Below are 24,204 nucleotides of genomic sequence, written 5' to 3' on the forward strand. Positions count from 1 at the left end.
GAAATAGATTAAAGAAACACTAGTAGTGTGTGAGAGACAGCAATCTTGGCCTATTTTGTGAATTGGATGAAGGGTGTTTATAATGTGAATGTCATACACTTCAGCATTGATCCCCCCCTGAGACAAATGTATACCTATATGTATTGGCAGTTTCCTTGCCCACTTCAAGGGAATGTCCTAATTACACTTTGTAAATTCAAATGACAACACACAGCATAAAAACAAACACGTGTAACTTTCAAGATCCATTTATTTGAGTTGAAACAGTACTACAGAGGCATTGTGTTGAGTAGAAATACACCCGGATGGATGAATTAAGACATTTTACAGGATTTGAGGAACTGTTAATTTCTTACTCTTAAAAATACACGCCTGACCGCTGCTTTCACAATGAGATGATACCACTCGATTTCGTCCAAACAATTCTATTTTTGTGTGCAGTACGACCTGAACACAACACACACTCTAAAGCTGGCCAAAGCATGAACAGGGAGTATTTGGACAACAAATTAAATGGCTTGATCACCAATAAATACAAGTATAAAAACACATTGATAATAATTTGTATTATCAAAAAAAAAAGAAAAAAAAAAAAAGTTCATGAAAGATACCAAAGGCACACAACTTAATCCACCTTGGCAGTCCAGGATCACCAACAGACAAAATAAAACTGTGGCAATAGCCATCAATAGTAATGAGCCTTAACGAAAATAATACTTAAATAACATAATAATACTAATTTATTACTATTGTCATAACAATATCCAGTCAAGTTTTCCTATGATTAGACTTACTGCTAACTAACAGATATGCACCACGTATTTCCAGTTTGGCAGAGTTAAAGTTTCATCAGCAGATTATTTCCATTGCTTTATTTCCTTTTACTCCTGATGCCTTTCAGACCTCCCCGACTTTGGTAGAGGTGCAAATGCAATTTTCTTAGGGTCAGCTATTGATGCATTAGTACATAATCTTGCATTTTGACCCTATGCCAATTAATCTAGTTGTATTTTTTTATTACTATTTGGAGGTTGCTAATGAACTACTTCTGAACTGAACCCACAGGTGTAGCAAAACAGATGGAAACTGAGACTACACCAACTTCTTCAGATTTGTCCAGAAATTGTAATACTTCCAGGAAGGAAGTATCTTCTGCCATAACATAAAGCAATATAAAGTTTCTTATATTTTGGAAAATCAAAAACAGAAGCATAATGAAACAAAAATACTAACATAGTATAATTTTCTCACTGTAAATCCAGTTGACAATAAAATGCAATACATAAGGCAATAAAATGCAATATAATACGCAACGAGAATTGGAATCAATACCCAGGACCTTTGCTTCACACCAGAGGACCACTGCAAACATTCAACATGTGATCCATTTCCTCTGGGCAATTTACTGCATGTTTTTCCATCCACATCATTTAATATTTTGGATGATGTCAGTCACCCGTTCTCCCACATTTTGCTGCTGTGGAAAAGTGTAGCACACTTTCTATTGCCATGCAGGACACACAAATCACACACAGACTGACCCTCAAGACAAGCTGTATCAACAGCCCCCAGCATATCAAATAAAAACTCAAAAAGAAAATGAAAACAAACGTGATGTAAAGCCAACGTGGGGATGATTTCATTCACCGATGGGGATTCCCAAGTCAACGAAAAATCCACAGGACTCCCATTAGTCCCTGACCTATCCATTCCTCTGAATCATGCCAAACCTTCATTACATTTTTGGTATAAAAAAAAAAAAACTTTCCATCTACTCTTTCTACTCACTTTCTGTACTTTCACTAGTCTACATTACAATTCCTTCAAAACATAAATCTAACTCCTTGACCTTTCCTGTGTTTTACAGGAAAGTCCTCTCTAACCTCAGCACTTTTCCAAGCATCACCCTTTCACACGCTTTTCTTCTCCCGCTCGCTATAAATCTCCACACGCTGCCTCTCTCTTACTCTCAAATGAAAACAATAGCTGGCTAATTGTGCTTCGTTGACATAATGGACTAGTATACACAGCTGGAGGGCTGAGCACGAACCGCAGATCCCACCTGTGCTGAGTCGGGCCGGGGCTGATAGAGATCTCTAGCACCAACACGTCTCCAGCCTTTGTCTGAGGAATTCGCTTTGTCATCAGCAACCTAAACAAACAATCTTACTTCGCTGTTTTGAAGCGCTTTGGGTAAAATATTAACAAGCCTGACAATAGAAACCACCTTGTCTTTGGTAAGGAAAGAAAAAAAAAGATTTTCTGACTCATCATCGCCGGTTTTTATCAGGTAGGCCCCGGAAATGTGAAGCCTCCAAGATTAAGACAGCCAGTCACATTCCAGGACTGTGAGATGGTGTCTGCCCCATCTCCCTTCACTAAATGCCCCACTAGGTGAGTCCCTCCAGACCTCTGGTGCTGCCAGCAAATCTGTGCTCAACCAAACCACCTAAACTGCTGACAAACTCAAGTATGGGCTTAAACACTGACAAAGAACACAGAGGAGGTCTCTCAGAGGCGGCCTGTGGGTCCTGGCATATCTGTGTGTGATTCTACATGTGGAAGGAGCGGGGAGGAAGGAGAGGAGACTGTTTGATCTCAACTTTGAACCCCCAAAACAAGTAAAGCTGGTCATAGGTGCGCTGAAGGCCCTGGGTCTCTCCACATTCACAAACAACATTTAAAAAAGCACAACTGGTGACAGGTTGGCCTGGCGTTTCCCTCCACTTTAAGGAAATGACATACATAATTTTTTTTTTATCATGAATCAAAAAAGGCACTTCCTACATATTCCCTAGTATCATACACATATATAGGACATACGCTTTTATGAAGGTATACTTGCCTGCGTGTTTTACAAGCGCAGACACAGTTATATATGCTGAGTATATATATGTTTCTCATCACGGAGTAACATCATTATATATGTCAGTTCCACACAAAGAGTTGGAGACAAGGAGCTTTTGGACTCTTCCAGTAACAGCCAGTGCCCACCAGTTTTGCACTTAAAACTAAAAAGCTACGAAAATATTAATAAATAATCAGCAATGTCAGTTATTTTTGGAACAAGACCCTGGTTCGTTTCTCTTTTTTTTTATATAGGAAGTAAAGATCACAAAAGCATGTGCTCTGTGTGAGTTTTAAGGTGCTTTTGTAAACTCAAACTCAAAAAGGATGGCGCACGAGGAGAGCCAACCAGTTTCTGGTTGCTGCGTTTGTGATTCTAACTTGCCTTCTTGCTGAATATGTAAACATGTTGAACACAGCAAAGTCTATGGGCGGGCCAAGAAAGCAGACTGGGTGGCATTCTCTCATGCCAGCTCCTCTCTAACCCTAGCAGAAGTGTGTACATCTATGTGTGTATGTATTTGTGAAAACATATCATTCTCATCAAGATTTCAGCCCCATTTGGAAAACCACTACTTCCCAAAAGGTGTATCCCAGTAACACACTGGTCGTTAATGCCACCTATAAACATCTGTACACACACATACGCACACACACAGTTATGCTCAATTCCCTCTGCTTCCTCTCTCTCTGCCACCCATCTGTTAGGTGAGGTTGCTGCTGATGTCCAGGGCTTGCTGGTACACCTGAGTCATGTCCTCCAGGTCCCCCAGCAAGGAGAAGCTGCCATTGTCCCCCGGGGAGCCTTTCGTTTTGGGGCCGCGGCTGAACTTGGGTCCCTGGAGCGGCGGGGCTGCCTGGAAGCCCTTGAAGTTGGCGAGCTGCAGCAGGTTTTCAGCCGAGGCGCAGGCCCTGATGTTTGGGCGGAGGTGGGGGGTGGAGGGATGCCACTCGGCCCCACTGAGGGAGCTGGGCGACAGGGACAGGACGGAGCTGTCCTCCCCGACTATGCTGGAGGGCCGACTCTGACTGCGGGACAGACCAGAGTCAGTTGAGGGATGAGTTTCACCGAGGACACCAGCCACCGCTGCTGCTGAGGGAGGCCCGCTGTAGGTGGAGTACTTGCCGTTTCGCTTCAAAATGCCCTTTCTCCCCAGCCCTCTCTTGGTCGGGGAGGTGGCTAGCAGAGACATACTGGCACCCCCTAAAAGCTCGGAGGACTCGCTGCGCTCTGGCGAGGAGTAGTACCCTGATTCCCGCTGTTGGTTGTTCTTTAAGATACCTTTCCTGGGCAGAGAGGGCACCATCTTTGCTGGCGAGCCTCCTCCCAGACTCAGCTCCTCTTCCTCTTGATCTGGACTTGAGACTTCCTCTCCACCTTCGGCTTGTTGAGGCAGCGCTGCATGGCCCAACTCCACTTCTTCCAGACTGGCAGACCGCTGCTCCCCAGTGACCCTGGTCTTCAAGATCCCCTTGGGTCTCTTCAGACCCGGCTTGTCCTCTGCTTCACAGTGGGCCTCCCCTGCTTCAACATTTTCCTTCTTGGACTTTTTGGGCCTCTGGCGCAGCAGCTGGGGCATGGCTGCAGCCTTGGCTCCAGAACCACGTGGCTCAGTGCGGTTCTGCCAGTCGATGAAGCGGGCCAGCATGGGCGAGCCTCCGTGATCGCGTTGGGTCTCGCAGTCACACACACTGTTCTTCCAGCCCCAGTTTACCCACCAGTGGTTGGCTATGTCCTCCACTGTGGCACGGCGCTCAGGGTTCACCATCAGCATCCAGCGGATCAGTCCTCGGGCATCTAGCAGGAAACAGAAGAAGAAGAATCTGTAAGCCATCTCATACTGCACAACAATTGGCATAGAAATCTATTCACATTATACCATATTATGAGAACTCGATTGGAAGAGTGAGTTTGACACTGAAAGCACTTCTTGAGGCTGTCTAAATTCAAAGACGCTGGACCTGGCCATCAAAAGTTATTTTTCAGTTTTTTTGTACATAAATTGCAATTATTTAATTAAGAGGCTTTTGAAAATGACTGATGTGCTTTTACATCCTTAATTAAAGTATTAGTCACTAAATATGTTATATGTTATTTTTCCATTGTTCAGTGTAAACCACAATAATGCATCTTCAACAACACGGGGCAGTGATGAAATTCACACCATGTGAGTGTCTTTAGTTGAGTGTCAATAATAATAGGCATATAAACACTTTTTGTTAAAATTAATTTTAAATCGCATTATTGCACCTAGTTCTTACTATATGATTGAGTTCCATTAGATTTAAATCAAACTGTTAATGTGTAACCAAAAGGCAACGAGTAGTATGACAGGTGTGTTTTCAGAGCATGAGAAAAAAACAAAGAGAAATACAAACAAAGGTTCCTGCAGTACCTGATGACTGAGCGGGCTCTTTGTACTCGCCGTTGCTAATCTGGCGAATGAGGTTCTTGTGGTCTCCACCATCAAATGGCATTGTCCCGTAGACCAGGGTATACAGCAGCACCCCAAGAGCCCAGCTGTCCACCTGGGGAAAGCAAGAAATATACGGTGATAAACTAGTTCATTCAATCATACGAGGTACACACACTGGCAGCGGGCCAATAAAACAAGACGTTTGAGGTGTGTTAGATTTGGTGTTCTGCAAAGGAAATAGTCTTCATGTTTTGACTGAATTAAAGTGAATGTTTCAGCTCTACTCAGCATCAGAGCAGACTTATCAATTATACTTTTGAGTTACACTTTGACATTAATAAGCACCATAATCACGTCTTCACGCTAACATCACACAAGAACATCTCTGTTAAGGAGCATGTGTAGCTGCAGTGATTCTCCGGCGCAGCCTTCACAGAAATTATGACAAATGCCGGTACGCTGGTGGGAAATGGCTTGTTTTCAATAAATCCTTTCCTCCAAACCCCCCCCCCCACTCTGTCCTGCTCTGCCAGGCAGAAGCAAGCACTTTTTTTGACCACCAACCTAATGCATTGTGGCTTTCTAAGTAAGCGGTTACATAAGACTTTGTGTCTGGGGCATGAGGAGGTGCAGAGCCACGTGGGAAGTGGTGGGAGTGGAAGAGGGTAATGAGTCCAGCAGAGATGGCAGAGTCGTGATATCCTGGCCCCTGATGACTCGCCGCAGACACGCTGCCATTTATTCGTCAGCAGACGACCTGTCTCAGTGTGTGTATGCGAGAGTGTGACAAAGAGGGAAATGTGATTTGTGTGCGAGTGTGTTGACTGTGGCCAAGGGAGGATGCGATGTTCTGAGGAATGAACGTCCGATGGCGGTAGCTCAAGCTTTGAGACGTAGTCTAGGAAGAGGAAATCAGATAGGGCTGGTTAAAGAGCTAGTGTACTTCCTCTAAGGGTCTGGACCCACTTCAAGAATGTCTCTCTCTCTTCTGTTGCCGTTGGTCCATTCCCGAGGGCGAGACAGGGCACGCACTATTGTTGTGTTCTAATTCCGTTGCCTGTGTTTGCTGTAATTTGTGGCCTCACCCCAACCGGGGGTTCTGTAATTTTGATTGCAATCGGACTGCTGTAGTTTTTAGCACTCTGGAGTAAATTATAGTGAATTACGCTAAATTGAATGGTTGGACTTGAATATCTAAAAAAGCTATTTTTTTTTTCCCCGTTTTCTTGCTTTGTTTTATGTAACTGATGCAATTTTAGAGACGACGCCCTTCAGAATGAGTCTGGAATTGCCAGATAAGTGGCTTTGGGGAGACATTTTCACTCTTTCTTTCACCAAAACTATTTGACTTTGACCATGAGCGTCTCTTTGAGGCTGCGGAAGCTCATTCCGATCCCATTAGGATGAAGGGAAAGTGAGGAAAAACTATCCTCCAGTTCCTCACTTCAAAGGACCCAGACATTGTGGGAAGGGGAGGACAGGGAAGGGATGCAGACAGTATCTGAGCTGACCCACTGCGGAGATGCAAGAGATGCCTCCCTCTGACTGGAGACTAACAGTAATCCCATCAAAGAAGCAGAAAATAAAGCCTATCCACCTCTTTGTGTATGGATGTGTGATATGTGATGATGATAATCTCTAGTGAGATAATGATGAAAGCTGTATAAGGTGAGCAATCTGGGAGGTGCAAACCAAATTTAACAACCAGGGAGGACAATGATAATGATGGATACATAAAAGAAAATCCTGTCTTGTAAATTAAGTTCACACACAAACAGCTGGGGTTATAGTTCATTGTTCACTGGGCCTCACCTCTGGGCCACGGTAAGGTCTCCCATTGACGATCTCCGGTGAAGCGTAGAGCGGGCTGCCGCAGAAGGTTTGCAGCAGCTTGTCCTTATGGTACAGGTTGGACAGCCCAAAATCAGCAATCTGTGGAAACAGGGGTACGTCTGAATTTGACCGTAGCCATGTGATTGTTTATCCCTCACACAAAGATCATTTGAGGTGGGGGATTTCAGTCACAGATCAAGGGGCAAACATACCTTAATATTACAGTTTTCATCCAGTAGCACATTTTCCAGTTTCAGATCCCTGTGAACCACTCCATTCTGAAAGACAAGTAAAAACACAGTAATGACTGATGCATCGGTCGATGCATTATTCACTAGATGGCTCAGAGTGATAAACAGTTAATTGTATTAAGAGATGATTTACTCATACAAAGCGAGCTCGTAGCTCTCGGGGGAAATCAAGGCAGCCTGTTGGTCTAGTACTCTTTAATTGGTCTCGTCCCCTCTGGGGTCTTTATTCTGACATCTGCTGTGATTTTCTTTTCAAATTGACTCACATGTGTCACATAAACATGAGCCTGTAATTACTACCATGTATGAGTTATGTTCTCACAACATCTAGGGAATAAAAAACAACTATACTGTTCATGTTAAGGCCTGGGTTTTAAAAAAAAAAGAAACCTTGGAATTAACATGTGGTATGCAGACAGACAGACAGACAGAACCCAGCTCAGATGGGGAGGAGTGACTTCACCAGTCACTCCACCCCCCCCGGGGCTGCGCTCTGCATGGCATCTCCCATTGGTTATTGCCTGGCAGGGAGCTCATGTTCACATGATCCTGATTGGCAGACACGAGGAAGAAATGGTTGTTTGCTTGTTGTGTCAGTGACTCACACCACCGCACCCGGTGGGAGGCTGTGCTTGGTGGTGATGAGTCATCATTCATGGCAGTCTGGGACTCTCCTATCTGAGGCTCATGACATCATCCCTATCTCCAGCTGGGAAGAGGATGACAAGAGGGGAGCCCATCCAAACAAGCCCTGGCGACCTTGGGGTTTCGATGGGAGTTAGTGAGGTGTGGCTGCAGCTAAATCTCTGGGGAAAAGCTTTGGGGGTATCTCGGGACATCCATCAGCGTGTTTCAACAGATGAGGACACAATTAATGCCGGGCCTGTTTGGCGCACTGTAATCGGAGTGTAAGCCTGAATTAAAGTGGCCTGTGTTCCTTCTTCACTCAGAAACAGATGACTCCCAAACACCAGCGCCAACAAAAGCATACTGTGTAGGGCCTGCCGATTGTGGTGCATGGTTAATGTTACAATAAGCATGCCGTGGCCTCGAAAACAAAGTCCGGATGTGTGTGAGAGAGCTAATGAGAGAAGGTGAACAAGAGACAGAATGTGCATGTTTTTTTTTCTTCTCTATGTGTAGTATGGGATGGGGTTTTCTCACCTTGTGGCAGTGGTGCACGGCGGAGACTATCTGTCTGAAGAAGTGTCGCGTCTCTCGCTCGCTCAGGCGCCGCCGCTCACTGATGTAGTCATACAGCTCGCCTTTGCTGGCGTACTCCATCACAATCACGATCTTGTCCTTGTTCTCAAACACTGAGAAATGATAAAACAATTGGAGTCCGTTAATATCTACATTCAACGGCAAGAGAGGTGGGAGGACAACTTCTAAAGTCATTCCAAGTTAGTTTGATCATGTTAGAATCACAAATGTTGTTATGTAAAAAGCAGAATAAACCAGTTCACCCCCCCTTTAGTTTTGGAGCAGGAATACAAATTCCAGAGGAGCACATTACATCTTTGCATTTCTCCCAGGGTTACATCACCCAAACCCCACCTAGTGTGTCTGGCTCCTTCACAACATAGCAAGGAGGGGCTGTTAACTCAATCAAGCCCACTCCTCAGAGACCAGAGCGGGCGGAGAGCAGTGAAAGCCGAGAGAAAGCAGGAACCAAATCAAGGAGAGAAAAGGTTCACTTTGCAGACAGAGGGTGCACCACAGTGTCAAGCGATGCCCTTGACACATCGCATCATGTCAACATATCTCACAACACACTCCCACATTCTTAACCACTATACTGAGTGTCTATATCACATAAATGATTGTGCAACGCTATATTGTGGCAACACGGCGCGACTTTTCCTTCTCACGGCAGACCTGGGCTCATATCAGGAAAATGAATGCGTTACTCAATACGGGTAAGAGCATACCCTGCTTATTCTAAGAGAATTCAACTGTATTGTATTACTGTGTGTGAGTCATAATGAGCGCCGAGCTAAATTCATTTAACTAATCTTGTATCTTTCTGTTTACGAGTTAAAGTCCAAGTACAACATCATTTAAATGTCTTTTACGTTAACTGAGAGTAGCACTTGAATTAAAAATGGGGACTTGTTGCACATCTGGTGACCGGAGATGGTAATGTTATTACAGTTGTGTTACTGTAGTGCCTTCCCATCCCACTGCAGTCACCAAACATATCATTCTGTGTCAGTATTTAGCCTTCTAGTGTATAATTTCAACTTGGCAACATACTTCTCTCCCAGCGCCTTGGCATGAAGGGAATGAAAATGGTTAGGCGGGGAGAGAAGGACAGAGGGAATGCCGAGGAGATGACAACAACACAGTCAGTCATGTTGCAACGTATTGTGTGGGTTGATTTTCCCACACAGCAGGGTCACCGGGGGTGAGGGCCTCTAGTTTCTGCACCCTTGAGTGAGCACCTTCATAGTTTGTCACACTACTTTCCTCACCCCCACCCCCGCCCAATCTCAGGGTCCTTTAAAAGATATAATCCTCTACAAAAACACACAGTTGCTGAGTGATGGTAATGCTCTCTGATTGGGACTGTCTGGCCGCTCGGGGAGTAACAGACGGGATTTAAGCCAAGCACCTGGGAGGGCAGAGCAGAAGCAGCCCTCTGACTGGTGGACAGAGCGGTGACTTGGACTGACCTTCGTGGTGAGCCGTGGTGGGGTTGTGCTTCGAGGGCCGATACTCAGCTTGCACTCGCATTTACCTTTGACCCCTGGTGGTGAAGTAATTACCTGGCTTACATACAACCTCGCTGTCACTCACCAGGCTTTGTTCACAGGCCGAGCCCTCAGATCTGACTTATTAGCACCTATTGTCCTATTATCCTATTATATTCAGTGATGATAGACGACGTTGTGTAGTGGAGTACTATTGATGGGGACGATAAATAAGCAAGCATTGTAAACTTCAAACTTTTTGATTAACTCAACAAGTTATTTATTGAATTGTTTATTATTTACTGAATTTAGCTACCATGACAAAAGATTTTAAATTACTATCCAGGCTTATGTCACCTTTAGAGAATGCAGTATAATGAATACAATAAAACTTCACTCACATGATCAATACCACTATTATCTGTACGGTAAATATACATCGTGCTACTAACATCTTAGTTAGTTCGATGTATTTTTGCATTTACAGCATTCTTTGGGGTTGACTATTTGTCTTAAATGGTGGGCACTAGGGTACCTAGCCTGAGGAGCGAAGAGCAAAATCTGCTTTTAAATGCCCAGCACATCATGCTGATGGATGCAGAATGTGAGGGAGTGGTAAAAAAATCAATCTTCACAAACACATCTGTTTCAGCTTTGCTTCACACAAGGCAGTTAGCAGGGGCTGTTGAAGAGGGTGTTGCCGGATACACAAATCGCGGGGCCTCCTATATGTCTCTAAAGCGAGGCTGGGTGGAGGCCAGGCCACAACAGTAAACGGTGGGTTTGAAGAGAAACACCAAAGAGCGAGAGCATTGAGTCTGGTCGGGTTTGTTGGTGAAGTGGGCCGCTGGTAAAGGAAGGCAGCACACAGAGGAACACCACACAGCCTCCTCGGAGTTTATAAAAATTGGGTGTTCTTTTAATCATTCTCCCACAAAACACATACAACTTGGCTGCACTTTGGCCCTCCAGCTGACTACTGGCACGTTCCCATGACAAATAGTTATGTTTGTCGCATATTCACTTGGCCGATAACGACCTGGGGACTTTGACACCGAACAAAGGACAGTGGGTAAGCCAGCTTGGGCAGTGGCACACAACCGGCTGCCATTGTGCCAGCGCAGCTATCCTGAAAAGGGCATAGAAACCGTTGCTTTGTTGACACAGGCATAAAAAAATAAGTCACAAGTCACAAATCACATGAAACCGACTCACGCCGCAGCGCCTTGTGACTTTAATTGCCTACACATACACCCAGACTACATTATAAGAGATGATTAATTGCATGCAATATGTTGACAGAATTCAATGGGAATTGTTCAAACTTTACACTCACCATTAATCCTAATCTATGTTTTCATCCAGTGAAGTTAAGGTCATTTCAAAGGGGCTCGTATTTAAGGAAGGAGTCGTTTGAGCCTGACTTGAAGGCTTTGATATTTAGAGAGAGTTGCTTCCTGTGGTAGATATATGCTGATGTTGCTCCAGGGAAGGCTTAAGGTCTTTCCTCCCTCTGCATAGCACTGTCAGACAGGGTGCATGCCTGGGTGACTAAGGTCAATTCAGTATCTCCCTTGATATACACACAGGCTCATACATAGACACAAGTATACAAAGACGTATGCAAACACACACAAACACACATACACAAGGAAAAGTCTGGCTCCCAGCTGCAGTTGTCTCTAAGTATCAGCAGATGTCTGGCCCTGAGATCAAGACCAGAGAAGACAAGAGATGAGACCTCTTAGATGTGGGAGAGGCAATCCCTTAGAACACCACCCTTCTTACACACACAAACTTTCAACGCACACGTGCACACACACCCACTCAAAGAGAGATCCAGGCGCACACCATGAAAGCCATCCAGACTTTTACGGGCCCGGGCAGCCAGACAGAGCAGATGAGATGAATAACATCCCAGAACTGTAGTCCAGGTCTTATTATGACATCTGCATGTCATAACATGACGATCCAGCAGCTCGGCCACAAGTGCTGAATGAGTTGAGGGAGGGGAGAATTTGGGCAAAAGGGGCGTGTATGATTTGTCGTGTGTCTTTTCGCAGGTATGCAGCAAGCCCTCACCTTCATATATAGAGATGATGTGTGGGTGGCGGAGGGCTGACATGATCTCAATCTCTCGACGGATGTGAACCATGTCCTGCTCGTCCTTGATCTTCTCCTTCCGAATTGACTTGATAGCCACCTGGAAACAGAGGACAGAGGACGCTTTGATCAGCTGACTTATAGAGTAACACAACATTTAGATTTCGCAGTAACAGAGAGCTTGGGTGCCACACATTTTCCTTTTTGTGAGCTTAAACTGATTACATAACTATATTGATTTAATTTGGAGCGGGAAAATAAGACTAAAGCACATTTATGTAACATTCACTATCTTATCAGTGCACTTTAAAATGTACATGGCTCACACAGATTATATACTACACACCATGTGACGTCTGTCTGCCTCAGTAAAAACATGTGAGCCAACTCATTATGTACTGTACTGCTACATATCTTTCCTTAATACACCCAATCAACTTCATTTACCCCCCCCTGTAGGGCCGGCATAACGACCTCTGACCTCCTCACCAGGCTGTTATGACAGCCACATGAGTCAAACAAGGTAGGAGGTGTCATCTTAGTCTCACACTGTGTAATTTACTCAGCCTCTTTTCTGTATGAAGTAGAATGAAGGTTACAAACAACCTGACATGCGATGCCATAATGGAGGCTTGTTTTGTCCTCTTTCGGGGCCTGGGCCTACATTTAACCAGGTATTAGTCAGTGTCTGGGCCGCGTCTCTGATCTGGACCCCCGACCCGTCTCTAACAGAGAGATCAGAAGTCAGATTCCACAGCAAACCGTCTTTTCTCAGAAACAGCTGAGGACGACGAGTATCATGAAAAGGAGGGAAGGTAGTTGTTAAATGTTCATGGTCTCTGAAGGAAGGCTGGGAGGCAAGGAGGTTAAGAGAGCTCCTCCATAAATCATCAGACGTCAGTATTAACCTGCACAGCCGTGCTTCCTCCCCCGTCAAAACGTCCTTGAGAAGACACTACATCACTACCCGGTCTTCTTATTTGTAGTCACTCTGACTAACAACAGCTAATGGCCTACTTTTGAAATAGCCTGGAAAGCTGGCCTGCTGGGAGTTTTATGAAGGAATCGGGAGAATGGGCAGGGGTTGAGGAAGTGATTCAGTCTACTTGGCTTGCCAATGGGCCTGCTACATGAGGTTCAACAGTCAACAACTACACTTGATTTGACGATTTTTCACTGTCATGGCAATGCCACCGGGGTAAGAGTCGGTTGCAACTGGATGCATTCAAACCTCCGGCCTGTGTCCTCCTTAAATGAGAGGTTAGGGGCCTTTTTCCAAAGAAGCTATTCAAGAGTACACAGTCTAGCACATGTCACTGTAATTGTAGCCTAAACATTCTGGATTGAGTCCTGAGTTTGCTTTGATCAGGCCTCTATAGAGTCTGTTAGCTCTGAATTCTGTTAGTTTAAACTTTTGTCCTTTCCTAGCGAAGCGGTGGTATTCTGAGGAGCCCAGCTTTATTCCATTCAGCAGAAACCACAGGCAGTAGCGAGTGCCAAGCTAATTACCGTGTACATCAATAAAAATAACCCCAAACCGGAATGGTTCCCTTCCAGAGCATGGCTTGATTACATAGAATTTAAAGAAATGATACCATAATAAACAAAATTGGGTCCAGGGGGTCCACATGCTGTGTACATAATTGGGAAAAGTTGTTTGTGTCTTAACACTGATGTGATGTGTTTCCTTACCTCATCAGATTCATCAACATTTTATCACTGATTCCCAAAACGTAAGTAACATTTTTGACTTTGGTGTTTAACAGTGAGGCAGAATGTGAGTCACCTTCCTGGATTTAATGTCGGAACTAATTCAGGAATTCATTAATTTAGGCAACAACAAGACATTACCTCCAAACGTTACTTGCAAAGGCAAGAGAACGCTACAAAAACAGCTGCCTAAAACCAAAAACTCCCCCCCCCCCAAAAAAAAAGGGTAGTAATCAATCTTTAACAGCCATGATCTTGATTCCGCACTGCATGTTAACTCATTGAATGAGCCAGCTCTCCCACATTGGGCTTGAGACAAAGCCATGCATCTCTGGTGTATCTCCTCATGTTCCCCTGCCCTGACCCCGATGTGGATCGTTAAACAGGACTTCAGATCAGCCACTTGCCAGCTGGCCTGGCCGGCTGACACAGCTACGCTTGTCCTTAAGTGGATCCCTATTACTGTCACTCACAGTAAACAGGCGCTGCACTGCTGCCCACGCCGGCCCCTGCCAGGTATGGGGCCGGGCCTCGTCTGCCCCCTCCCCTCCTTGTCTACGACAGAGCTGTTTGAAGTGAAAGTCCATGTTTCGCTTCGGTAGAGCCTGACATCTTCCTGTGCTTTCTCAGGCCATTAAAATAGATGAAGTATTCATCACAAGCTCACCCTTCTCTGTGCTCTCTAAAGATCACGATCATCTGTTGTGTTGCAAGTGTGTGTGTGTGTGTGTCTGTGTCAGAGTCAGAGTCAGAGTTAGGGGGGAGACAGAGCGAGTGAGTGGGAGGGAAGAGGCCCGTCACTTTTCCAGAGAACTATATTCTCAAACACAGCCAGGAATCATAATACCTCATCAACGGCACCACATATAGCAGAGGAATGTCAGTGTCCTGTCCCCCCCCCCCCCCCTCTCGCGTACCTCTCCAGTGAATCCATTGTTGGGGAATGATGTAATCTGGTGCTTTAAGCTCGTACTAATATAACTCTCTACCCCCTTTAACTGAGGCTGTCCCTGTCTTGTTATGGTGGTGGGCTTCCCTGTGTCTCTGTGCAAACTGCCCACCCCCTCCGGTGTGTGATGGATCCCCCATACAGGATATTAACCTTCCCCTTCGATCTCATTTCCTGCTGTGGATGGCCTTTCAAGTGTCACTGCCCATTTTAGGCCCGGCTGTCACCACAACCTTTTTACTATAGTCACCTAGATGGCAAATATTACATTAGGACACACGGGTACACAAACATGACACACATCTTCTAAAGCAGAGGTTCTCTTTTTCTTTTTTAGCCCTTACAAGATAGAGAAAATACCGGGGACACCCCCCCCCCCATGTATGTCTCTTGGAATAATTAGACGTATTAGTCTTTTTTTTCACTTCCATAGTCTTAGTTATGTGAAAGAACAACACAACAGACATTATTAGACCTGTACATATTATTATATTTGCAGATTCTAAGAGATTGGTTGGATTAGAACGTCATCTAGGAACTATTATACTGTAGATTTAAAAATTGCATTTGAAAACTTTTCATGGACCCACTGTCAGCGTGCCACGGACCACTGCGGGACACCGAACCCCACACTGAGAACAGCTGTTCTAGAGGCTCGTGCACACGTCACATATCCCCACTATGATCTCTATGATCAATTGCACTTCTCCATATAATGTTGGGTTTCCACTGAGCTGCCAAGCACTACGACATATGGCTTTGCAGATTAAAGCAGACAGTCACTCAGTTCCACTTTCGCTGACACACTAAATATGCCCACATCTAATCAATCTTCCCCAAGTGCCTTCAGCTCATTCCGCACATGTGGATACAAACAGTCAGTCGCACACAAAACTTTCTCGGTCCGTCTGCTCGACTCATTTGGTTTGAGGAAACGAACCAGGAAAAGGCACAGGGGGTAGTCGAGATGATTGCGTAACAGTCTCACCGCACGGCTGTATCTGCCATACGGACACAAGGGACTAACCTGGAGTCAGAGGCCAAGTAAACTCTAGCAACGCAGCGCCAGACACACGTGGCCCGTGAGGTGGCCGGCAGTCATGCTCTGTCTGTTTTCTGCTGGTACTCCATGAGCAGAGGCGTTGATTCTCAAAGGACTTCCCCTAAGATACACAAACTCCCACGTAAAACACAGTGGTGCAAGGAAGTCCTATACTTTACCGAGGTACTATTTAAAGTCTAAATGCTACGCTCAGGAAATTGCAGCAGATTACAGGAGAGTGGAAGGCACTGAGGCCAGTCAGTTTTGACCTACAAAGGGTTATTTGTATACTGACAGGTGTTTCTATTATTTTGCCCACCCCATTTCTATCAGTGAGGGTAGGCTAAGTGACAGAAACACCTGTCTGTGTAATATAATACAGATTAATAGCACCACGAACAACAGCCTCCAAAATAACCATGAAATTGATTCAATGCCTCTCTACATCTGAACATTATAACCCTCGTGAAGGTAGGATTTTGGTTTGGGGGCGTAATTTAATTGAACTTAATGTAAACATTAATACCAGCATGGTTTTAGAAACACTACAAATGCACACAAATGAAGGATCTAGTGTGAGTGGCTGTCAAATACTGTTAATCGTACATTTCAGAAGCCAAACAATTTGAGCCAATTTCACTTATCTCCTTGAAACAATATCTCAAACTCAGAATGTCAAAATAATTCATTTTGACCCTTCCAGTCAAACAGTCAATGTTGTGCAATTTTACAGTGAAAGCTAAATACTTCCCGTTAGAGCGGCTGCCATGGCAATAATAAATAGGAAAACATACCGGAGAAAGGACAGGGAGCCAAGTGAGACAGGCCAAGTGAGAGTAGCCGCACCGAAGGGTTTATGGCTCCCTTATCAAGCATGCAGGAGCTATGCAACCATTGGGGGACATTGTTGACCTATGAGTTTCCCCCTGGCTTTCTCAGAGCTCATGGAAAGCACCTCACGTCCTGCCAGAATGGGCAGAGGGGTCAAATTTTGCCACAGGGGGAAATAAAATAATATTTGGAAACATGGGCTGGCCAGTACATTACAGCAGATGGCGGGCACAGAAAGCCATATATATATATGTAAATATATATATTTAAATAGAGAAAGAGAGAGAGGAAGAGAGAAAGAGTGAGAGATTGTACATAAAGAAACAGAAAGTGTTGGACTGACTCATGCAAACACACTCTCCCAGCAAAATACAAACAAAACCGAAAGGATGTGTCTAAAACATTGAACTAAGAAATTGTGAGTGAGCCCTAGTAGTATCTCCGGGGGACTGTTTTCCATGATGTTTACAGTCTGAGACCCCTGAGTCGCATCAGTCAGTCAGTGGCCGGATTTGCACTCAGGCATCCGGTCGTGGGGCCCCGCATAGGACATGGCGTGTGCAGCCACAACTCCCTGGACCCATGGGCCCTTTTGAGCAGAGGGGGAATTCCCAGGGGGCAGGACATGCACACGCCTCTGAGAGCAACAAAGCACTTATTTTAGGAGCAATGTTTTGGTTTTTTTCTCTGTAGTGGCTACAGCATGTACAACAAGCGCCTGGGCGAGCTGAAAGCATCATGACAGATGTTTACAGCTGCTCAAAGCGCCTCTTAAGTGACTCACCTCTCTGCCGGAGCGTCGCTCGATGGCCTTCTTCACTTTGCCGTAGGTGCCTCTTCCCAGCGTCTCCAGCAGCTCGTAGCGGTGTTTCAAATTGTGCTTGTGGTGGTGCTTCTTCACGCCCGGATTTCTCCGTCCATCACCGCTCGCCGGGGTGTCTTCGGCCGAGCTGCCGGCAGGCGGGGATGGAGCTGGAGGTGGAGGGGAGAGGTCACCTCCCGCCGGTTTGCCCGCTGAGGTTTGGCCCCTCTGGGCCTGGGGACGGGCTGCCCCCCGGTGGGGCGATAAATAAGCGGTTTCCATCGCACTAGGGAAGTGTTTAAACAACCTCCCCACTGTTAAATATTTCAAACTACCTACCTAAAGTAAATTGATAATATAATACTTAAAAAGGTCTAATAATAGTAATAATAAATAAATAAATTACAAGGAATAACGCGTAGCCTACTAGTCATAGCCTATTATTACATTTGGAAACTGACATTTCCAGATTGTCTGGGTTGATCAATTGGCTTTGATCAGTTATTTCCTCCTCCTACCTATTCATGTTATTATCGCTTTATCCTAATCAATCTACTAATGGATTAATCGCACGAGTCTATAAGAACATTATCGGTACATAATTACCTGATACATAGTCCTGTATCACAGGATAAAAAAATAATTATAGTGCCAATATGTAATAAAATATGTTTTCAGATTTCGACAGCAGGCAGCATGCCGGAAGCTGAACACACGTTGGATTCAAATATGATATATATATATATATATATATATATAATATATATATATATATTGGCTATAATGTATATGCAAGCTCTATCCCAATAAAATAATAATAATAAAAAACGACTAAACCAATGGGTCTGATCTCACTCCTCGGTCGACTTGCATGATCTAGCTGTGTATAACTGTGGCTCGTTCACCTTATCTGTCGTCCTAAACGCTGCCAACATCACCGACTCACATCTGAAAGGCGAGAAAGCTGCGACGAAACCGGCGTTTTGGATGAAGATGACCCTCATTTTGCCCACGGCCCAGGTAACGGCTCCTCATTCATCTGGGCTCTGTCTATTGTGCGACTGCATGCTCCGTGCAGTGGTCGACGGTGGTAGAGGTGCGCTGTGATCGGACACTATCTCAAGCTGAGACGTTTTGGATATTGCCATGGTCGTTTTGCTGCTCCCGTGCTTCTTCTTCTTCTTCTTCTTCTTCTTCTTCTTCTTCTACTTCGTGTGCCTTTCTTCTTGCTTCTCCCCTTTCTCTCTCTATCCTTAACGTGAGAGGCTGTGAATAAGACTTGCGAGAGGATCCGAGACTGGAGGCGGGGTTTACGCAGACCTCCTCCTCCTCCTCCTCCTCCTTCCCTGTCTTTCCTCCTGCCTTCCCTCTTTGTGATCGCTGTTCCCCTCTCACATCTCTGATATGATTTCAGGGGCGTAGCTGGGAATCATGTGGACACGAGGTGACCCACCCCGTCCCCTGCACTGTATTATACCCACTGTCGTCCATCAACAACCAATAACATCTAATTAATACATATCCGATTATTAGCCCATACCTCAACCAAGGATATCATTTTTATTTTCCATTTGTTTGATAGTTAACCTCCAGGAGACACATTTGCATTCTCAAAGGAATAGTTTGACTTATGCTTTCTTGCTGAGACCAGGCGGTAACCTTCTGGGACCCTTTATGCCAACATGGAAGTGTCTCAAAGTGGCATCTTTCTAATGGCCAGCAGGGAGCGACTCCATTGGTCACAAATAGAAGTCCAATTGTATAGAAGTCTATGAGAAAATGACCCTACATTGTAAACACGAGTTTATGGTCTCAATCGCTACTTTTAAGTCTTCTTCAATTAATTTAATAAATTATGGTCCAATTTAGATTACAATTGAGAATAAAGCAGGGTATGCTTTAGGGCGTGGCCAACTTGTGATTGACAGGTCACTATCAAAGCATTGTCCGGTCTGAGTGTGTTTTTGTATCTAAAATGTCTTATTCAGCGTTCTGTTGTACTGAGCTCCAGCCTCTCGTGTCACTTCTGGTTAAAAAAAACAAAATGTTGAATTTGAGGCTTCAAAACGGCAGTCAGAAACCAATGGGTGACGTCTTCTTATATACAGTCTATGGCTGAAATGACAAGATCTATACCACTCTCATTTCTCACTCTCGAGAGACTCGCTGACTTGTCGACTTATTCTACTTCATTCGAGGTCAACCTCGACCATCTCGCGAGAGTTTGGTAAGTCGAAGGTTTCCATTGACACATCTGGTAAAGGTGAGAATGTGAACACACCTACCTTATAGACAATTTTTGATGAACTGGAAATTGACAAACTTTAATGCCTAGTATTCAGTGTTGAACAAAAAGACGGTGTGAAAAGGCTTCTGAAATGAGTCAGTAATACCACAAAGAGAAAGGAGTGCTGCATGTTGAATGTAGGAACATTTAATATGCTGACTAGTGCACAACAAGAAGCACTTAATAATGGCTTGAACAACACAAAAAGGCTGAGAGTGGAGGCTACGTGGAGGTAAATTGATGAATGTCATAACAGAAAACTGTAATGACAAATCAATAGCGGGACACTAACGAGTGTCAAACATGTGACCCTTTTACATAATGACAGATTTAACACATTTAACTGCTGTTCACACTATTCGTATATTCTTCAATGTTGACAGAATTGTTTATTTTTGGTGCAGATCCATATGTAGATTTTTCTTTTGCATTTTTTAAAGGATAGCTTAACATTGAGAGATGTAGCATTTCTGAACATTTTAGCTTTTATGAGCTCAAATGTTTTACACATTCCTCATTATTGTCTGTCTCTGTGTTTCTTTCAGTTCAAATCGGGATCTTTTGGATCAAAACAGCAGAAGGGTTGTGCAACCTTGGTGAAGGTGTGTGGTCGCTGACAGCTCTAGTTGATAATACAGCATTTGGCAAATACTGGATTGTTATAGGCATAACTGCATACTGATCTTCAGAAAAATAAAATATCTGTTTCTTGTCTAAAACAACAGCTGCTGTATAATAGTTCAAAGAAGGTTTGCCTGCAGTTTTGTCAATTCTAATGGAGGAAAACTCAAAGCAACACAATTATAAAATATTTGAAATATAAACTCTTTAGGTATGTAATGTTATACTGAACTGTTCATTCCAATATAATGAATAACAGACCATCATATATTGGCTCTGTGTGCCATTGCAATGTTCCTACACTTCCCCTGTGTTTTATATACAGACATTGGGCCAAATGAATTCCTATTTGCATCTGGTTTCCATACTGAGAGAGAATGGAGACGGATCTCAGGAAGGGATAATCTAATTAATCCCATTTTTCATGTGGGCTGCAATATACACTACAGCCCATTGTAAACACACAATTTGCTCATTACCTGAACAAACAAAATGTGTTTGATGGATCGTTAACCAGAGAAAGATCTCCAGTTTACAGTTTCCCAATACTTCTATGAGGGTGTATTCTGTGTACTACGGTACTTTTTTGAGCTTACAATACCTTTCTATACTTATAGGGCATTTCATATTTTAAGGTAGGCTACTATAACATATTCTGATAGGGTAATATAATTTATTAGTAACATTTCAATTTCTTGTAATATATAGGACTAATATAATTTGCTGAGGGGGAAACAAGAATATATGTTGAATAAAGTAAGTGTTTTACATGTTTTGGCAACTATAAAAAAACATTTTGAATAGATATTTAGCTTATTAGTTTAGTTTATTGTCTCACTTTTATATAATTTCAAATTACTGCAAACATTTTATGTTTACATGCTTATTCTAATATTGGCTATAAACTAACTCTTCTTTATATAATTTACAGGCACCCTGAGAAGATAACCTGCTGTGTTTAAGCTCTGTCCAACAATCACATTGTGTTGACTGTATTGGTGCTTGTTTATATGCTTGTGTATTTCAGCTGCTAATTACAGAGAGGAAGTCTAGGCTCATGTCTATCACTTTCTGATTAAGGAGGGAATCTGTTTTCTCCCCTATGGCCCTGAGAATGGCCGGCATCACTTCTGAGCACTCGTACCGTTTGTTGTCCCTAAACAGGGTAAGTAGAGTGTCCAGTTATAGCAACACAGACTCTGAGATTAGTATGTGAACTGATTCGTCCCTTTGGCCTCATTTGCACTCTGCAGCAAAGACTACAGGAGCGTGGGGTACAAAGAGGGCCGACACTGTCCTCTTGTGGTGAATGTAAGGTCACATCAGAAGAAGAAGAAGAAAAAGAAGAAGAAGAAAAGGAACTCATGCTCATCAAACTATATGATTCTAGGCAGCAACCGTGGACTCGGTTTAAATGGTTCATGTATGAACTTGTAATGTTAATGTGCTATCACTTGCCACAGTTTCCTGAAGGCATACTATTTTAAAGCACCGACATAAAAATGCTTTTTGGGAACAGCTGTAAATCAACATAACTGCTCTGCCACACACACACCGTATCAATGTTTTTGCATGTTTTACTACTTTTTTTGCAAGTCCATTAAATACAATCATACACACACCTCACTTGACAGCTGAGCATTTTCCAACGCATACCATTTTTTGGAATAAAACTTTTACAGTCGATTATTTTTTTACCCATTTAATATGTCAGTGTGAAAGCTGCTTGCATGGGACAGATCACAGAATCAAAGTGACCATGCCCGATTTTACCTTTGTCAAAGTTATTGTTGCACGACAATCGGGGCAGTTATAATTGTAAAATAGCAATATAAGTTTAATAACTTCGGAAGATCTTGGGAAATGATCAAAAAGCTCCAGAACAGCTACTAAATGAGCCTTGACTGCTTCATCAACGCCTTTTTCCAAGGTCAAGAATAAACCTTAAATCTCAATTTCTAAATCAACATGTGCTCAGACAAACTTAAATCTAGAATGTTGTGACAATTGGGCAAACTCCAACCGGTGAGGAAGACTGTGTGATCCAATCAAAAGCTAGAACAGCTATCAAATGGACATGTAGTGAGATCAATATTCAACAACTTTTATGCTACTGCAAGTACACCATTACCATGATGACCATCAGACACATTGTCTTTTATATTATTAATGTCAACTTTGAAATTGTAAAAAGTAATTGCTTATGTTTAATTAATAATTCACTCTTGAATGTCATTTTAAAATATTAATCTATCAAGCTTTCAATGTAAATCATACATATATGTATCTATTAGTACTCTGAAACACTGCAAAGGAGGAATTGGTAGGTATTGATTTTCAGAGAACTTTTTAATTGGCACAACTTGTTATCATTGTGTATTGTGTCAATACGTTGAATATACTCAGTACTAATGGTGGGAAGTTCAAACATTTTAGAAATGTGAGTTGTTGAACATGAACCTTTTTAATGCAAGACGTTACAGATTACATTATTTATTTTTCTCTTTTTTGTTATAAATCCATAGTGTGTGGAGATACAAATGTACTGAAGATAGACCTGAAAGGTTAGATTAATTGAATAATAAAACGTGGAGTTTTATGTTTTTGTTTTAACTCCTGGAAAAGAATAATTTGTTGCTAGTTATTCCTTTCTGAAGCTGTGTTGAGCCAATTTGGACTCACACCTCAGTACTTTTTCAAATCCTGGCTACTGCCCTGGGAGGCAGTAAAAGTTAATAAAAACATCTTAAAACTATATGCTATAATTTGAGAGATGGTTGGGAGTAATATAAAGTTAGTGATTTGTAGTAAACGGGTGGGGTCTCCAAACATACACTATTTCTTTACTGACACTAACAGATTTCACAGAGGAGGAGAGTCACAAGGAGAGTGACGGAGTCTTTGCTGACTCTGTATGCTTGTAGATCATTGCGTTCATAAGCTATGAAACTTAATATGGAGACACTTTCAAATTGAATGCCAACATCCCTAATATGCATCGAAATAAGTTTTAGAACATAATGTAAAACAGCTCTCAAAACTCCAGAGAAGCTGCCAGAATAAAAACATATTTAAAGTTTATACTCTGTGATTTACTGTATGTTACACCTTGGCAGCGCAGACTGACATCAGTTTTCAAAGACACTGAAATGATTTATCCAGTCAGAATCCCTTGGGCCATTGGCATATTTGACAACCCTGGTAGGCACACAGTGGGAATCTGAAGTGAAATATGGTTCGAATACTAAGACGTACGAGGGTGAAGGCTGTAGGGATCAAACTTGGCAGCAACACTATTATATTAAAAAGGTCTTTCTGGCCAAGAATAAGCTTGATCTAACACTGAAATAATACTGAGTGGCATTCAGAGGTTTGTGGCGTTCACTTTCACCGTGTGTATATAAAAAGGAGAGGAGGATAATGACAGGGGGACATTTCACGCTATGTCATCGGATCAGCAGACCGATGACTCATCAACACAGTGTGTCATAAATTCAGAAAAGCAACAGAGGATAAACTGGCAGATTGCAGGTGTGAATGTGATGGCACTGTGAGAATGTGCAGCGAGGTGTTGCGGAAAAAAGTACAGTAAATGTTTTCCATCCTGATGTAAAAACCTCCTCCTCCTCCAAAAAAAAAGTGTTCCACACGATGCCAAAAACAGTCCATTTGCACGAGCTGGAGAGGTGAATGAGACAGTTAGTGAGTGAACAGATGGCGCTTTAACGCTCAAATGTATCTTAAACGAAAGCTGGATAGCTGGAGCTTGCAGTTACTTTCATACTGCATTGCATTCCTTCATTTTTGGAAAAGCTAAA

The 24,204-nt window shown here is 43.3% G+C and overlaps 1 protein-coding gene across 1 annotated transcript; it reads right to left on the reverse strand.

Annotated features, from left to right (window-relative positions):
* Window positions 1-244: 244 nt before the first annotated feature.
* nuak1b (NUAK family, SNF1-like kinase, 1b) lies at window positions 245-18,310 on the reverse strand. The gene is made up of 7 exons (XM_079163233.1): window positions 17,461-18,310; window positions 12,124-12,244; window positions 8,513-8,664; window positions 7,310-7,375; window positions 7,077-7,196; window positions 5,244-5,376; window positions 245-4,645 (listed from the first exon to the last, which is right to left on the reverse strand). Exons 1-7 carry the CDS (start codon window positions 17,758-17,760, stop codon window positions 3,552-3,554), a joined length of 1,986 nt encoding a protein of 661 aa, XP_079019359.1. The 5' UTR covers window positions 17,761-18,310; the 3' UTR covers window positions 245-3,551.
* Window positions 18,311-24,204: the final 5,894 nt, after the last annotated feature.

Source organism: Pholis gunnellus (genome assembly GCF_910591455.1).
Source record: "Pholis gunnellus genome assembly, chromosome: 7".
Classification (NCBI taxonomy): domain Eukaryota; kingdom Metazoa; phylum Chordata; class Actinopteri; order Perciformes; family Pholidae; genus Pholis; species Pholis gunnellus.

Coding starts and splice junctions, on each gene's coding strand:
- nuak1b (XM_079163233.1), bottom strand. CDS start 17,760: ATGGAAACCGCTTATTTATCGCCCCACCGGGGGGCAGCCCGTCCCCAG. Junction 12,245..17,460: donor AGCGACGCTCCGGCAGAGAG/GTGAGTCACTTA, acceptor CTCTGTTTCCAG/GTGGCTATCAAGTCAATTCG. Junction 8,665..12,123: donor CATCATCTCTATATATGAAG/GTGAGGGCTTGC, acceptor ATCATTTCTCAG/TGTTTGAGAACAAGGACAAG.